At 44.8% G+C, this 18,024-nt stretch overlaps 1 protein-coding gene across 1 annotated transcript in view; it reads left to right on the forward strand.

The window, feature by feature from the left end:
- The window catches only part of LOC122806104 (phosphatidylinositol 4,5-bisphosphate 3-kinase catalytic subunit alpha isoform-like), an 835,043-nt gene that overhangs the window by 413,904 nt on the left and 403,115 nt on the right, over nt 1-18,024 (forward strand). Inside the window, exon 3 of the mRNA XM_044076341.1 lies at nt 10,883-11,131. Coding sequence (XP_043932276.1) covers nt 10,943-11,131 — 189 coding nt within the window. The 5' untranslated portion in view covers nt 10,883-10,942. The remainder of the gene's footprint in view (nt 1-10,882; nt 11,132-18,024) is intronic.

Consider the following 18,024-nt stretch of genomic DNA (forward strand, 5'->3'; position numbering starts at 1 on the left):
AAAGGATGGACATGGCTGTGGTGAATACGTATTTTAAGAAGAGGCTGGAGCATAGGGTGTCGTACAAGAGTGGAGGAAGATGCTCACAGGTTGATTATATATTATGTAGGAGGGCCAGTCTGAAGGAGATTGGAGACTGTAAAGTGGTGGCAGGGGAAAGTGTAGTTAAGCAGCATAGAATGGTGGTATGTAGAATGACATTGGTGATCAAGAAGAGGAGGAGGAGTGTGAAAGCTGTGCCAAGGATTAAATGGTGGAAGTTAAAAAAGGGTGATTGTGAAGTGGAGTTTAGGGAAGAGTTAAGACAGGCACTGGGAGGCAGTGGAGAGTTACCGAATAGCTGGGTAACTACAGCAGAACTAGTAAGGGTGACTGCTAGAAAGGTGCTTGGTGTGACATCTGGACAGAGGAAGGAGGACAAGGAGACCTGGTGGTGGAATGAGGAAGTACAGGAGAGTATACAGAGGAAGAGGCTGGCGAAGAAGAAGTGGGATTGTCAAAGAGATGAAGAAAGTAGACATGAGTATAAGGAGATGAGGCGCATGGCAAAGAGAGAGGTGGCAAAAGCTAAGGATAGGGCATATGGAGAGTTGTACGAGAGATTGGACACTAAAGAGGGAGAAAAGGACCTGTACCCCGATTAGCAAGACAGAGGGACAGAGCTGGGAAAGATGTGCAGCATGTAGGGGTGATAAAGGATAGTGAGGGAAAGGTACTCACAAGAGAGGAGAGTGTGTTGAGTAGATGGAAAGAGTATTTTGAGAGGCTGATGAATGAAGAGAATGAGAGAGAGAGAAGGTTGGATGATGTGGGGATAGTGAATCAGGAAGTGAAACAGATTAGCAAGGAGGAAGTAAGGGCAGCTATGAAGAGGATGAAGAATGGAAAGGCTGTTGGCCCAGATGACATACCAATGGAAGCATGGAGGTGCTTAGGAGAAATGGCAGTGGAATTTCTAACTAGATTATTTAATGAAATTTTGGAAAGTCAGAGAATGCCTGAGGAGTGGAGAAAAAGTGTTTTGGTACCTATCTTTAAGAATAAGGGTGATGTGCAGAGCTGCAGTAACTACAGAGGGATAAAACTGATTAGTCACAGCTTGAAGTTATGGGAAAGAGTAGTGGAAGCAAGGTTAAGAAGGGAGGTGATGATTATGATCAGCAGTATGGTTTCATGCCAGGAAAGAGCACTACAGATGCAATGTTTGCTCTGAGAGTGTTGGAGAAATACAGAGAAGGTCAGAAGGAGTTGCATTGTGTCTTTGTAGACTTGGAGAAAGCATATGACAGGGTGCCTAGAGAAGAGTTGTGGTATTGTATGAGGAAGTCGGGAGTGGCAGAGAAGTATGTAAGAGTGGTACAGGATATGTACGAGGGTAGTGTGACAGTGGTGAGGACTGCAGTGGGAGTGACAGATCCGTTTAAGGTGGAGGTGGGATTACATCAAGGATCAGCTCTGAGTCCTTTCTTATTTGCAGTGGTGATGGACAGGTTGACAGATGAAATCAGACAGGAGGCCCCGTGGACTATGATGTTTGCAGATGACATTGTGATCTGTAGTGAGAGTAGGAATCAGGTTGAGGAGACTCTGGAGAGGTGGAGATATGCTCTAGAGAGCAGAGGAATGAGGGTCAGCAGGGCTAAGACAGAATATATGTGTGTAAATGAGGGGGAAGGTAGAGGAATGGTGAGGATGCAGGGAGTAGAGTTGGTAAAGGTGGACGAGTTTAAGTACTTGGGATCAACAGTTCAGAGTAATGGTGAATGTGGAAGAGAGGTGAAGAAGAGAGTACAGGCAGGGTGGAATGGGTGGAGAAGAGTGTCAGGAGTGATTTATGACAGACGGGTATCAGTAAGAGTGAAAGGGAAGGTCTACAAGAGTGTAGTGAGACCCAGCTATGTTATATGGGTTGGAGACAGTGGCATTGACAAAAAGGCAGGAGTCAGAGCTGGATGTGGCAGAGTTAAAGATGTTAAGATTTGCAATCGGTGTGACTAGGATGGATAGGATTAGGAATCAGTATATTAGAGGGTCAGCTCATGTTGGACAGTTTGGAGACAAAGCAAGAGACGAGATTGCGTTGGTTTGGACATGTGCTGAGGAGGGATGATGGGTATATTGGGAAAAAGATGCTAAGGATGGAGCTGCCAGGTAAGAGGAATAGAGGAAGGCCTAAGATAAGGTTTATGGACGTGGTGAGAGAGGACATGCAGGCGGTTGGTGTGACAGAGCAAGATGCAGAGGATAGGAAGAAATGGAAAGAGATGATCCGCTGTGGCGACCCCTAGCGGGAAAAGCCGAAAGAGAATGATGATTTGGTGCTAATAGAGACTACTTCATTTGGTTCGAAATTGACTTACTTCCCAACCTAGCATCCAGTACAGTCATTACTAAGATGAAGCATAATTTTGCTGTACATGGTAGCCCACACATTTATTTCTGACAGTGGCACGCAGTTTACAAGCCAACAGTTCAAAAGATTTGCCAAAGAATAGCCATGAGTACCTGCAGTCAAATGGCTTGGCAGAACGTGCAATTCAAAGTGCAAAACAGTTACTTGAGAAGTCAAAATGAGATAATAGTGATATTTTCCTGAATCTCTTGAATGTCCAACATTCCTCATGATAAACATCTTGGTTCACCTGCTCAGAGACGTCATAAAGAGAATCCATGACCTCCAACACCTGTCCTATGTAGACAGGCTCAAATCACTTTCACTCTGCTCCGTTTCGTACAGATTACTCGGAGGTGATCTGTGTCTCGCCTACAAGGCAATATCAGACTGTGCCATATTAGAGATGCTCCATAGCTGTAAGTCTAACTCCTCTTGCATTACCCGCTTGAAAGGCCTAAATATATTATGCAACAGCAACAAAACCTGCTGGAGAGACATGTTTGTCTCCCAGAGGCTGCCCTGTCTCTTGAATGGACTTCCCATACATGTCAGAGTACCTCGCTAACCCTCTTCAAGCACAACCTTGATGAGTGGATGGGAAACTACAAATTTGTCCCAGGGGTTCCACCTTTGTCCCTCAGTGACAGGGGAGCCAGGTACTGACTGAGGTGTTTTTTTTGAGGATAAACTCTTGGCTAGGCTTGTAAGGACCCCAGGGCCATTCATTAGCTTAGTAACCTGCTATGATCCTGTGGTTTGAGTTGTGCACCGCAGACTGTCCCTGTTGCTAGATTTGGTCCCTACTGTTATAAGATATGATTGCATCTCTAAACCCTGTAACAGATATGAAGCAACTTGGACAATGAGCATTGTGTTTTGTTTCTAATGTATATAGTAATGCATGACTATTTATTTATTTGCAGTATGTTTATTAGGATGATCCATTGGGCCATGAGGAGCCTGTTTTCAATTGAGTCCTGGGGAGAAAAGCTCCAGCATAATGCAAAATATATAAAAGTTCAAATTACAAAATACAAATATAGTGACAGAAGTTACAAGATTTAGAAAAAAATGCAAAATATGAGAGAGGATTCAAATTACATAGTACTAAGTTGCAGTATTGTACATTAGAAGGAACAGTTAGTATGATGCAAGATAATTTCATTTTTAAGCAAAAACAGTACTTGTACAATCTGATGATTCCTAAAAAAGAAATTTCAAAGTATGACAGAATTTGCAAACTACAGAGCGTCTTCTGTGTGGCGACATGCATGAATGGGCGTTCCTTCGTAGAAGGTTGTGCGTTAGGCCCGGCAAGCCATCACGTAAAACTCTACTGCCAATCATTAGCGGACCGGAGTTCCGCTGTGGCGACCCCTAACCGGGAGAAGCTGAAAGACACAAACAAACAAACATAGTACTAAGTTGCAGTGTATTGTACATACGAAGGAGAAGTATGCAGGATAAATTCCTTATGAGCAAAAACAGTTCTAGTACAATCTGATAATTCCTACTGCTATTGCTAGGAGTTATAAAAACTATAGGAATTTATTTACTGATATAGTAGGTTGTGTGTGTGTGTGGTGGTGGTGGTGGTGGTGGGGGGCGGTAGGGAAGCTATGTAGGATGACAGCAAGAACATTCCCACTGTGAAGTTAGGTATGAGTGAAGTAATGTTTTGAAGGCAGAGAGATTGTTAGTACGAATGGAAGGTGAGAGGGAATTCCACTGGCGTGCTAGAGAGGAGGATAGAAGATAATCCAAGTAAATTCGAACAAACCAAGAAAACACAAGTAGGCGAAAAAAAACTCTGAGCCACAAGAAATAAATGTTAGCGCTTTTGTTTACTGACATAAGCAAACTTTCTCAGACAAATTACAAACAGTACTGCTTCATTAAATACAAACAAGTAATTACATCACCAGCAACTAAATTGAGTTTCATGCCCACATTTAAAGGAATAGTTGAAAAAATATACATCTATATTTATATATAATATATATATATATATATATATATATATATATATATGTGTGTGTGTGTGTGTGTATAAAACTATTTCTACACAACATTTTATGTGTAGTAATAGTTTTATGGAGTTTTATATACATGTATATTTTCAGCTATTCCTTTAAATGTGGGCATGGAACTCAATTTAGTTGTTGGTGATGTAATTAATTGTATTTAATGAAGCAGTGCTGTTTGTACTTTGTCTGAGGAAATTTGCTTATGTCAGTAAACGAAAGCGCTAACATTTATTTAAGGAGGATAGAAGATGTTTGCCTGGAGGATGGGTTGGTTTGTGCAATTCTATTACGTTTTGGAAGTTGGATCTTAGACATCTGTTAGGTTGATGCATTTGGAAGATAGAAGCAAGGGAGGGGCAGAGAGAGGAATTAAAAATAATTTTGTGTGTTTGGATAAGTTAAGTATAGGTGAGATAATTGGGTAGTTCAAGCCAGTTCAGTTGGTGTAGGGAAATACAGTGATGGGTCGAGGATCTCTGGCCAATTGCAAATTTTGAAATTTTGTAGTAGCAGGAGGAGAGTTTTGACTCTCTCTAACTGTACTATTGTTTTATTTAAAACTTAATATTAAAGTCAAACTTTAATATTGTTTTTACAAAGCACAATCTTTTTAAGAGGGAGGATGTAGATCAATGTGTGTGTATGTACTTTTAAGAAGCTATCCAAAGGCTTGCACAAGTTTATAAACACTGAGCATGTGCAGGCTAGACTGCCATTTTGTAATAAGCTGATGTTCATCGTGTTACTCTGCTGCAGTCATCACACTTGGGTTATCCTGCCGTCAGGCGGTCCCGCAGTCGGCCAGAGTTCCAAAGTCTTGGTCCGGCGTCGGTTGCTGTCGCTTCTTCCCTGACGTCAGTGCGCCAGGGGTATACGAGAGGCATCTGATGACATTTTCCCCAGTCTTTTTTGCCGCGCGGTGCCCGAAGCAGAAGCAGTTCGCAAGTGCCGGTCGGCCGACACCTGAGATTTTCAAATCGAATTTCAGTCCGAAGTCTTCAATAAAGCTAAGTACCCCGTTGGGAAACCTTTTCTTACCTCAGTCCGATGTCAGAAAAAGTTAACAATTGTATTTCTTGTGGGAAGCAAATACCTCATAAGGACTTCCATTCTTATTGTATTCCTTGCCTAGGCCCAGACCACGACGTCACAGGTTGTCGCTTTTGTGCTATGTTTAATAAACAAACTATCAAATGCCGTTTTGACTTCGCACGACATTACTTTGGTAGGAAATTTAATTATATCATGCAAAGATAAGGACAAGCAGCCTAGGACCAAGCCAGACTCCGAGGCCTCTACTGGGCCTGTCGCCGGTTCTCCAGTTTTCAGTGAGGCACCTACGCAGCCCCTGACGACCGCAGAATTGGAACCCCAGACAGCTGCGAATTCTCAAACGGAGTGTACTAGGCCGTCGCAGCCATCTTCATTAGGCCCTTCCAACACCGGAGCAGAAGGAGATCCCGGTGCAGTAGAAACACCTTTGGTTGCAGAAAGTGTCTTCAGACCAACTACACTCACCATTAAATCTTATGCTAAGCTTAAAACTCCATTAAAACCAAAAAAGACTCTACATCAGTCTACAGTTCAAGGCCCCATGCCTAAGAAACAGATGCTTAAGATGGCTGAAGATTTGATTACCCTAATCAGGGGTTCCCATCCCCCTCCAGATAAAAGACCAAGACAAGAGGAGGATTATGCTTCCTCTGACCAGGTTTCAATTTCCTCTGATTCTTCTGAGGAACAGGATTACACTTTTCCCCCTTATGAAGACTCTGATGCTGAAGACTCTATTCCCTCAGCATCTCCTCCTGAAGACTACTCCTTTGGGGAAACTTTACACACCATGAGGGAACATTTCCACTGGGAAGGACAGGACTACTCAGATTCAAAGAAAAGGCTCAGAGAGTTCCTTTTACTACCCCAGCACAGACCACTTGCTATCCCTCCAGTTTTAGACATTGTGGATGATGTTTACTTAGTCTAGTCTAAATCCAGACTCTCTACCGCCTGCTCCAGCCAAACCAGACAGATACTACAGAGTACCTGACTCACACAAATTCCTTTATAAAAGCCCTGTGGCTGATCCAGAAACAATTTCCCAGGGTCCCAAAGGGGCTAAAGCTTCTATGGCTAAAAATCCTGTACCCTGTGAAAGGGATTCCAGAGCCCTAGATAGATGGGGAAAGAAGATATACACCTCAGCTACTCTGGCTATGAGAGCATTAAATTGTCAGTTTCACATGCTGAAATATCAGCAATTCCTAATGTCTCAATTAAAACAAAAAATGAGCACACATTCTGAACAGTCTGAATTCAAGGAAATGCAGGATATGTTGCATGCAGCTGAACAGGTGGGCAAACATACTTTATAATGTGGATTTGATTCCTTGGAAGCTTCATGTAGAGCAGCTGTTACTGGGTCTGTCATACGTAGACATGCTTTGTTAAAAGAACAAACCCTACCTGATCATGTTAAAGCAAAATTATTGGATGCACCTTTACAGCAGGATGTCTTATTTGGTGTCAAAGCAGAAGAGGTTTTAAAGAAAATGGAGGATAAGGCAAAGTCTATGCAGATGGTCAAGGATTTTTTACAGGTACAACCCCCTCGTTTCAGCAGAAATTGGCCAACAAAAAACTGGTCCTTTCCAGCTTCTGACAGATCACAGAGGGGCAAATACAGACTCCCAATGGGCAGAGGTCAGTCCCAAGGCCCTTACAAACCTCTCCAATGGGGTACTGCTACCCAGAAGGGAGGAGAAGACAGGCCCCAAGCTAGCAGAAGACAAACACAATGACTCAGCCCTCAAATTACCAAGCAAATCTCTCTTGGCAGCCCCCTTGGGAGGAAAATTAGCACTTTTTGCAGACAACTGGCGCATCATCACAAAAGATAAATGGGTCCTAAACATTGTCTCATAAGGATACAGATTCCACTTTCATACCTTGCCAAGGATAAAAGGAATGCCAAACATGCCACCGAATCAATGGGCAGAAGCACAAAAACAAATTACAGCTCTCATGGACATTAGAGCCATTCAACAGGTACCTACACAGGAGCAAGGACAAGGATTTTACTCAAGACTCTTTCTAGTCCCCAGAAAGGACAAAGCATGGAGACCCATTTTGGATCTTTCAGTTCTGAACACCTGTCTGCAAGTACCAAATTTCAAGATGCTAACACTACAGCAGCTTCTTCCTATGCTGGGCAAGAAGGCTTGGCTAGTAACGTTGGATCTCAAGGAGGCATACCTGCATGTCCCTATCAGACAAAATTGCAGAAGATACCTTCGCTTCATTGCAGGTTCAACCCATTATCAATTCTCTGCACTGCCCTTTGGCTTATCTACTGTGCCCAGGGTCTTCACAAAATGCCTGGCACCAGTAATTGCATACTGCAGACAAAGAGGAATTCAAATATACCCATACCTGGACGACTGCCTTATTCAAGCAGAAAGCAAGGACATTCTTTAAAAGCATCTGGCATTTGTCAAACACCTTCTAAGTTGCCTAGGGTACACAGTAAACGAAAAGAAATCAAAACTAGTGCCCTCACAAAACATAATATTCCTGGGTGCCAGCTTGAATACAACGGGCCAGATGGCTTATCTCACGCCAGATAAGCAACAGCTGACTCAATACTTCAAAATAATGTCAACAAAGACCCAACTCCCTGCAATAAAAATTCTGCAGGCCTTGGGATTCTTGGCATCTTGCATACTACTAATACCATTTGCAAAACTGCATATGAGGAAATTACAATGGTACCTGAAAAGCGTATGGACTCAGCACAGCCACAGCTTAGAAACAATGATACCACTCATTCCCTGCCTTCAACAGGAGTTTCTATGGTGGGCACAGGCATGTCACCTCAACAAGGGCCAGCCTTTCACCTTACCCACAGCCAGGCAAACTTTAACAGCAGATGCATCGGACTGTGCCTGGGGAGCACACATAGCAGGACAGTGCATTCAGGGCAAATGGACTACAGATCAAAGGCATCTGCATATCGATCAAAAAGAAATGCTAGCAGTACAGAATGCCCTAACAGCCTTCAAGGACCTCTTACACCCAGGACAACTAATAAGACGGACAATACCACAGTAATGTGGTACATAAACAAGCAAGGGAGCACATATTCCTACCCCCTATGCAGGCAAGCAATGACCTTGTGGAACACAGCAGTGTCTTACCAAGTTCAACTACAAGCACAATTCCTGCCAGGAAAGAAAAACATATTGGCAGATGACCTAAGCAGAAACATCATGGATCCCCACGAGTGGAAACTAGAGCCACAAGTATTTGTAATGATAACTCAATAATGGGGATGCCCAGACATAGATCTGTTTGCCAACCCCCAAAACTACCAACTTCAAATGTTTTGTACAAGGACATTCCACCCACAAGCTTGGAAAGTGGACGACCTCTCATTCAGTTGGAAAACATTAACAGTGTATGCCTTTCCTCCGCTGCCTCTTCTAGCAAAGGTACTGCTGAAAGTCAGATTAGAGAGGCCACAAATGATACTCACTGCACACGACTGTCCCACGCCAGCACTGGTATCTAATTCTAAGGAACATGGCCCACCATGGATTTTACCACAAATTCCTCACCTGCTCACCCAGCAAGACAATCCGATTCTACACAGCCAGCTCAAGACTTTAAACCTGGCTGCATGGCAAATTGCCTAAGCAACCAGCCAACACCTCTATCCAAAGCTGTTATGGATGTCATGGAAAACCTATTCAGACAAATGGAAAAGATTTTGCGCCTGGAACCAGGCTAAAGGCCAAAATCCCCTTGATCCAAACATTCCTCAGATTCTACAATATTTAACTGAGATGTTGCACAAAGGACTTTCCTTTTCATCTATTAAGATCCACGCCTCAGCAATTTCAGCCCATTACAACATGGATCCTCTATTTTCACATCCACTCCTAAGACAGTACCTCAGAGGGGTTAAGAACATAAGACCGCCCAGGAGAGCACCAACACCTACTTGGGATCTGAACTTTGTTCTGGAAAAGCTTACACTGCCGCCCTTTGAACCAGCTTTTTCAGCTGATTTAAAATTTATTTCATGGAAAACTGCCCTGCTGCTAGCAATAACTTCAGCTAGAAGAGTCTCAGAGCTACAGGCACTAATGGCAGTGGAACCTTTCCTCATTTTTCATCAAGACAGTCTCTCTCTACGAACTAACCCTTCCTTTATGCCAAAGGTGGTATCCAGTGTGGCCCTAAACCAAACCATTCATTTGCCCACCTTTTTTCCAAATCCCCAGAACAAAGGAGAAAGACTCCTGCATTCTTTGGACATTCACAGGCAATTACGTTACTACTTGGATAAAACTAAGGCTTTCAGAAAATCTGACCAGCTCTTTGTAGACTATGCTGCAGGATCACAAGGAAAAGCTATTTATTCCATTTCATACATTTATAAACATCAAAAAATAAGATTTGAGGTTCCCCTTCCAAGAACCAGAACACCAATAGGAAAACACTGAAAGTGCCACACTTCATATATTGTTATTTTAATGTTTACTTGCTCTATGGCATCCTTTTATGTACAGGTTCTTATTGTGGCAATAAAGTGTTTCTGAGCAGATATACTTCATTTTTTGTATCTTGTATAGCTTTAATCAGGTTCTTAATATCTTTTTCTTGCATTTTTCATAGTCCTCGACACATCTGATATTTACTTCAGTTCCTGCGTTCTCCTTACAGGTATGCTGTATGCATTTCCTGTCCAGTTCCTATCCTTCTGGCCAGTTAACTTGACTTGCACCTTGAATAGAAGAAGAGGAGGAGACCTTAGGTGTGGAGAGCTAACTGATAGGCTGACAGGGGCCTAGTGAGGGTACATGGAACCTGCATTACACTTGAGAATGTGGGCTTATCCCTAGCACTTAGTCTTCCCTGTCTGTGGTAGCCAGCAGATGCACTGTTTGCCTGCAGTGCTGAGGCTGGTGTAGGTGGCTATTCACTAGTTCAAAGGCAAGACTGTGCCTCTGTTGGCTCCTGTAGCCTGATGCTGTTATTTGTCCATCTGACAAATAGTAGGCAGGCAGCAGTGTGTGTACTTCTGTCTCCCCTCAGGATGGGCAGCTGACCTTGGCCTTTTTTCTGCCCCAGCTATTTCTTCCAGTGCTGGGGCCAGCCAGTCTTAACCTAAGCTGGCTGATTTGGCTGACTGCAGTCAAAGTTTCATCTCTGTGATATGGAGCATGCTGTACCCTTAGTAGGAATTTGCAGGTACCCCTGGTGTGAAAATATTTCAGTAACATAGATTGACATAGAATTTGACATAAACTTCCATTTAGCATGTTCTGTATGTAATTATGGCTGTTTGCAAACAAATTCTTAACTGTTTAGATAAAGCAAAGCAAGAGCTTGGGACTGTGCCTGTATCCTTAGTGTGTTTTTTACTTTGTGTAATCATGGTTATGTTTCTTTATTTCAGAAGTCAAATACTGCTGTAGTCACATCAAGCCACAAGTTGGGTGAATGAGCTGCTGCAATCATGCCTCCTCGGCCATCTTCAGGGGAGCTTTGGGGGCTCCACTTGATGCCTCCTCGGATCCTGGTAGACTGCTGCCTTCCAAATGGGATGATAATAACATTGGAGTGCCTTCGTGAGGCAACACTTCTAAGTGTTAAGCATGACTTGTTTAAAGAAGCAAAGAAGTATCCACTGTTCCACCTTCTTCAGGTGAGGCTGCTCTGTGAACTGTATACCTGATTGACAGTTTAAAGCTCAGTGTTAACAAGTTACTTAAAAGCCACAAACTACAAAACTTGCTTATAAGTGAAATGCTACTTCTGTTCAATATGTTGCTTAGTAAAACTGACATCAGTAGCCTCTAAACAGTCTGCTTTCTTTGCTGATTTCTAGCTTCAGGTTCAAAAACTGGATTGGACTTGAGGGGATTGGCTATGTGAAGAGTGACAAGGTGTCCCATTGTAATTTTCTGTTTCTTGCTGTGAGAATTTTTTTCATGCCACCAAGTTTCCCCTAGGTGTTATTGTACAGAGACTAAATACTGATGTTCTTCGTGTTTCACTCTTGCAGTCATCACCTGTAGGTTATCCCTGCTGCCTGTAGTCTGACGTCAGGTCGTCAGTACTATAAAGCAAGGTAGCTGACGTCATTACATCAGTCTTTCTTACCGTGGAGCCTGTAGCAGAAGCAGTTCGCACGAGTGCCAGTTGTTTGCTTCCAGAAGTCGAATTTCAGCAGAAAACGTCTAAAGCTAAGTAACCCCATTGGGGACCCTTTTTTCTTGTTCTAACCAATGTCTGAAAAAGTTAACAGTTGTGTTGCCTGTAGAAAGCAGATCCCACACTGAGACGTTCATTCTTACTGCATCACTTGTTTAGGCCCAGACCACGACGTCCCTCATTGCTGGTTCTATGCTCTCTTTAATGCGAGAACCCTTCACCGTAGAGCTCTTTTTGTAGAAAATTATTTTTGTATTCCATCTTCGAATTCCAATATGGCATCCATCAGCCAACAGTCTGTCGACATTCCGAAAAAACGTAAAGATAGAGACAGGCCACACAAGGCTAAGCCTTCCGATGATGCTACCACTAAGCAAGTCGTCATTTCTCTGGAATTCAGTGAAGCCCTTTCACAGCCCCTGATGTCTGACTCGCTTTCCACACAGGCCTCTACCAATACCTTTTCGGTATGCCATACAAATCCACTTAATCTTTCGAGCCTTTGGCTGTCTCTGCCTCGGTTGGGTCAGGAGCCGCGACGCAGGCACCGGCTTGCCGTTCGCACTACCGATTTCTAGACAAAAAAACAATGTCTTCTCTTCCGACTACCATTTTTCAAAGACTGACGGATTCTCTCAGGCCTAGAAGTCAGGCCACAGCTAGGAAATCTGCTTCTAGTCACCATCTTGCTACTGCTCCCCCACCACAAGCTCAAATGCTTAAAATGGCGGAGGATCTCCTCTCCCTTATCTGAGGTACTCAGGCCCCTACTCCTAAAAGGAAAAAGGCACTCTTCTCCAGAAATGATGACAGACCAAGAATCTGAGGAATCTGATTATTCTGCTTTTGAAGAGGAACAACAGACCTTAACTGTTTGAGAATTCAGATGCAGAGGAATCCATCCCCTCTGCTTCCCCTCCAGAGGATCTCTCCTTCGGGGAAACCCTTCACTCCCTCAGGGAACATTTTCATTGGGAATCTCAGGACTACCCACAGTCAAAGAAACGACTTAGAGAATTTCTGGACCTGCCCCAGCACAGACCCCTGACCATCCCACCTATTCTGGAAGTGGTGGATGATGTTTTTCATGAGTCCAGCGTAGGCCCTGATGCCCTGCCTCCTGCTCCAGCTAAACCTGACAGGTACTACAGAGTACCGGATTCTCACAAATACCTGTACAGGAACCCTGATGCAGACCCTGAGGTCATTACACAGGGATCCAAAGGAGCTAAGACTAGTTCTGCCAAGAACCCTCTTCCTTCTAACATAGACTCCAGAGCTCTGGACAGATGGGGTAAGAAAGTATACACCTTTGCAACCTTAGCTATCAGAGCACTCAGCTGTCAGTTCCATATGTTAAAATATCAACAACACACTTTGGAATTATGAAAACAGAAGATTCCTACCTCTCCTGATGGTGCTAACTCAAAAAAGCTGGCAGAATTACTACACTCTGCTTGTCAAGTGGCCAAGCACTCATTACAATGTGGATATGACACCCTAGAAGCCTCTAGCAGGGCAGCAGTGACATGATCTGTTATTAGAAGACATGCATGGCTGAAGGAACAACCTCTCCCCTCTCCCTGATCATGTCAAGTCTAAACTTATTGATGCACCCCTAGATAAGGAACGCTTGTTTGGGGAAAAAGCAGAAGAGGTGCTTAAAAAGCTGGAAGACAAAGCAAAATCTATGCAAATAGTAAAAGATTTCTTTCAAGTTCAACCACCCAGATTCAGCAGGAACTTCCCCTCTAAGCACTGGGCCTTCCCTGCACCCATCAGACAGGGCCAAGGTAAGCCCCACAGGGACAGGACATCCAGGCCCCTATCCCAGGGCCAGCAAAGAAGCAAACAATGGACCACTTCCACCTCTAAGGCAGGGAGTTCTATGGCAAGCACTCTCAATGACTTTCCCCTCCCCCCTCTGCCCTTCTTTCACTCATCTAAAACTAGGAGGAAGGCTCACCCTCTTCAAGGACAATTGGGTCTCTAACCAGGGACCAGTGGGTATTAAAAATAATTTCTCAGGGATACAGATTCTCCTTCAGTGAACTCCCTATGAGAGTAACCAGACCTCCCCCCAAACCAGTGGGCAGAGGCATTAAAACAGGTAAAAACACTAATATTCCAGGGGCAGTAGAGCCTGTCCCTCTGGATCAAGCAGGAAAAGGTGTTTACTCAAGACTATTCCTTGTTCCCAGAAAAGAGGGCACTTAGCACCCCATCCTGGATCTATCCCAAACTGAGCACCTCCTTGGTGGTCCTCAGATTCAAAATGCTAACCTTGCAGCAGCTCCTGCCTATGCTCACACAAAATGCCTAGCTGGTGACACTAGACCTAAAAGATGCCTACCTCCACATCCCCATCGGGGAATCTTGCTGAAAATTCCTGCGCTTCAGAGCAGGCAGTCAGTCAGCACTTTCAGTTCTCTGCACTGCCCTTTGGCTTATCTACTGCTCCCAAAGTATTCACCAAATGCTTGGCCCTAGCTGTAGCTTTCTGCAGACAGAGAAATATGCAGATTTACCCTTACTTGGACGACGGCCTCATTCAGGCCAACAGCAAGGAAAGGTTGCCCCAGGACCTTCTCTTTGTCAAACTCCTAACTTCCCTAGAGTTCACCATCAACGAGAAAAAATTAAAGCAAAACCCCACCAGGAAAATTGTTTTCCTGGGAGCTGTGCTAGAAACAGTAACCCTAATGCCCTTCCTATCCCTAGAATTAGCAGTGCTACCTGCCTCTCTACTTCACCCAGCTGGCTTCCAGAAATCACCTCACTGTGAGGAAGTTCCTGCAAGCCCTGGGATACATGGCATCTTGCATCCTTCTCATCCCTCTCTCCAGGCTTCACATGAGAAAACTTCAGTGGTACTTAAAGAACCTTTGGTGTCAGCACTGTGTCCCTAGAGACCACTCTCCCACTGATCCCTTGCATAAAGGACTAACTTCTCTGGTGGGCAGAGGCCTGTGCCATGAACAAGGGTCTTCCCTTCATCCTCCGCCCTTCAGGCCAGACCATCACCACCGATGCCTCAGACATAGCTTGGGGCACTCACCTAACAGACAGGTGTACCCAAGGCCTTTGGAATGCCCAGCAACTTCACTTGCACATCAACCAGAAAGAAATGATGGCAGTGCAAAATGCTGACTTCCTTCCAACCCCATCTCAGGCCAGGGGTGGTCAGACAACACCACAGTAATGTGGTAAATCAACAAGCAGGGGGGCACCTAATCTTACCCCCTATGCAGGTTAGCCACGAGTCTCTGGCTTACAGCCACCTCCATGGGCCTACACCTAATTGCCCAATACTTACCAGGGATCAACAACACTCTGGCAGACTACCTAAGCAGAAACTTACTGGACCTCCACGAATGACAGCTTCACAGAGAAATCTTTCTGCAAATCACCCAGGAGTGGGGACCCCAGAGGTGAACCTCTCTGCCTCGCACCTCAACCACCAGCTGCACAAATTTTGTACCTGGGAGTATCACCTCCTAGCATGGAAAGTGGATGCTTTGACCTTCCCCTGGAGTTCCCTCTTTGTGTACGCATACCCTCCTCTGCCCCTTATTCCAAAGATTTTGATCAAAATAAGTGAGGAGAGACCAAAGGCCATTCTCATTGCTCCAGATTGGCCCAGACAGCATTGGTACCCCTTAGTGCGTAGTCTGACCTTAGCGCTTCCAAAGCTGCTTCCCCTAAGGTCAGACCTTTTGAGCCAGGAGAGGGGGAAGGTACAGCACCCAGACCTACAGACTCTCAAACTTTCAGCATGGCTTATATTCTAAAAACTAACAAGAAGTCCCTGTTAAGCAAACAGGTCCTGGACATCATCACAGAGGCCAGAAGGCCCAGCACAAGAAAATCTTATGCAGGAAAATGGAAAAGATTCTGCTCCTGGAAAGAATCACAAGGGGGCAGCACCTCCCAACCCTCTATCCGTCTTATCCTAGATTACTTAGCAGAGTTGCTCAATAGTGGCCTCTCCTTATCCTCTATTAAAATCCATGCCCCGGCCATCTCTGCCCATTATGATTCAGACTTACCCCACTTCTCTCATTCTTTGATCAAGCAATTTCTCAGAGGAGCTTCTAATATCAGGCCTCCCAGAAGACCTCCTACTCCACCCTGGGAACTGAATTATGTGTTAGAGAAACTAACTTTACCTCCTTTTGAACCTGCTGCTTCAACAGAATTGAAATACCTCTCCTGGAAGACTGCCTTCCTACTAGCTATCACCTCAGCCAGAAGGATCTTGGAGCTTCAAGCGGTCATGGCTGTCGAGCCTTTCATAATTTTCCATGCAGACAGAGTCTCCCTGAGGACTAATCCCGCCTTTATGCCCAAGGTGGTATCTGATGTGACCCTTAACCAGGCCATACACTGTCCCACCTTCTTCCCCAACCCTCAAAACAAGGGGGAAAGAATTCTACACTCACACTAGATGTGCACAGACAACTCGGATACTATCTGGACCGTACTAAGCTATTTAGAAAAACTGACCAGCTTCTTGTAAGCTTTGCCCCAGTGGCAGAAGGGAAGCCCATCTCCAAACAAACCAATTTCAAATGGATTTCACACAGTATCCATTTTTGCTACAGACTACATGGGAAACACATCCCTATGTCTCTGCGTACCCACTCCACTAGGGCTACCTCCACTTCTACTGCCTTCCTTAGAGGAGTACCTACCAGGGACATCTTGAAAGCTCCCACCTGGACCTCTGTCCATACCTTTACAAAGCATTACCACCTATCTCTCTTTTCTAAGTCTAGGGCAGGGTTTGCCTTTGCAATTCTGCAGGGCCTCCTGACCCATACCTAGGACTCTACCTATCCTTCCACCCTTTACCTCAGCTTTGGGAATCCTCCCACAGGTGATGACTGCAACAGTGAAACACAAAGAACATAGTACAGTTGTGTACACTTACCATAAATGTAGATATTAGAGTGAATTCACTGTTGCAGTCTTGGTTTCCCTCCCTCCATCCCCCATTTAACATCTTCCCCTAGGGGGACACAAGCTTCCCAAGGTGTCTCTTAGGCACCAGGACCACTTCACTCTTTTCCCTTGTGCATCTGATGGGTTAGGGCAAGAAAAGCTGATGTAATGACGTTGGCTGCCTTGCTTTATAGTACTGACGACCTGACGTCAGACTACAGCTGATAGCAGCCTGCGCACAAAAACATTGACTCTGGTATTTGGGCCAGACGAGGGCTACCACAGCAGGGATAACCCACAGGTGATGGCTGCAACAGTTCAGCTTCCTTGGGGGTTTCAGCTTTAGTGTCAGAGAAAAGGCAAAGATTGTTGGATCTGACTTTGTCGGGTCAGAGAAAGAGCAGATTTTCTTCGGATCTAAGGGGCTCCTGAAATCAGATTTTATTTTCACCAGATGCGACTCCATCACAGATCTGATCTGATCTTTATCAGATCCAAAGGGTTCTCCATCTATAAGTAAATCTTCTTCAGATCTGAAGACCATGAATTGGAGCTCTCAGAGCCATACACCAAGATATAGCAAGTGACCCTCCCCAGCTGGATCCACTGATCATCGGTCTCCTCTAGGTTTTCATGTTCTGATATGGACAAGATGATGCAGAGTTTACTTAAGGCTGAGATTGAAATGGGGATTTTACAGTCTCCAGCCCATCTTGGGGAATCCTTTAGAGCTCCATCACCCATTCTAGCCACTCCTCTTCCAACCTGACCACCTGCTTCAGAATCCCAGGATCCAGATACCTTGAGGGAGACGTCAGAGCTCAGAATAGTGTTTTCCTCAACTCAGGCAATGTCCCAGATTAGCTCAGTTCTGATGTTTTCGGAGCAGAGTTGGTCCTGAACCCAAGACATCCACTCTGGCTCCGTGGGGTTGTTTTGGCTCCAACCTGATCAGATCCGTCCTTCCCTCTTGGAGCTTCGGCTCTTGACAGTTCAGGGCCAGTGTTTGGAGGCCTCAGATCCAGGGTGGTGTCTGCCTTTTCTCCTTTTGTGATTTCAGCTGTAAGGAGGGAGGGGGAAGGATCCCTGAGTTTGTAATTCTTTCAGGTGACAGGGCATTCTGTAGGCCTATAAAGGTGTCTCCTCACCCCCTGGAACCCATACAGTCCTCATCTGGTTCAAGTCTTGGTCCCAGTTGTCCTGTCCACGGTCAGCCTATTCAGGAGGTCCTCCAGCCTCTCCCGCTGCAAGGGATCCCTTGCTCTTCTGAGTCATCCCCTGACCATCGCACAGAGGAGGTGCTTTGGAAGTGGACATGCAAGGGGAAGCACGTAGTCTTCCCTTTGGAGTTTCTGACTGTGGGCACTGATTTTGATGAGAGAGAAGGATCCCCTCGATCACCACCCAAAGACATCTCCTTCAGAGATATCCTAGAAATCC

Source organism: Protopterus annectens, chromosome 7.part0, assembly GCF_019279795.1.
Source record: "Protopterus annectens isolate FY-2018-M chromosome 7.part0, PAN1.0, whole genome shotgun sequence".
NCBI lineage: Eukaryota > Metazoa > Chordata > Ceratodontiformes > Protopteridae > Protopterus > Protopterus annectens.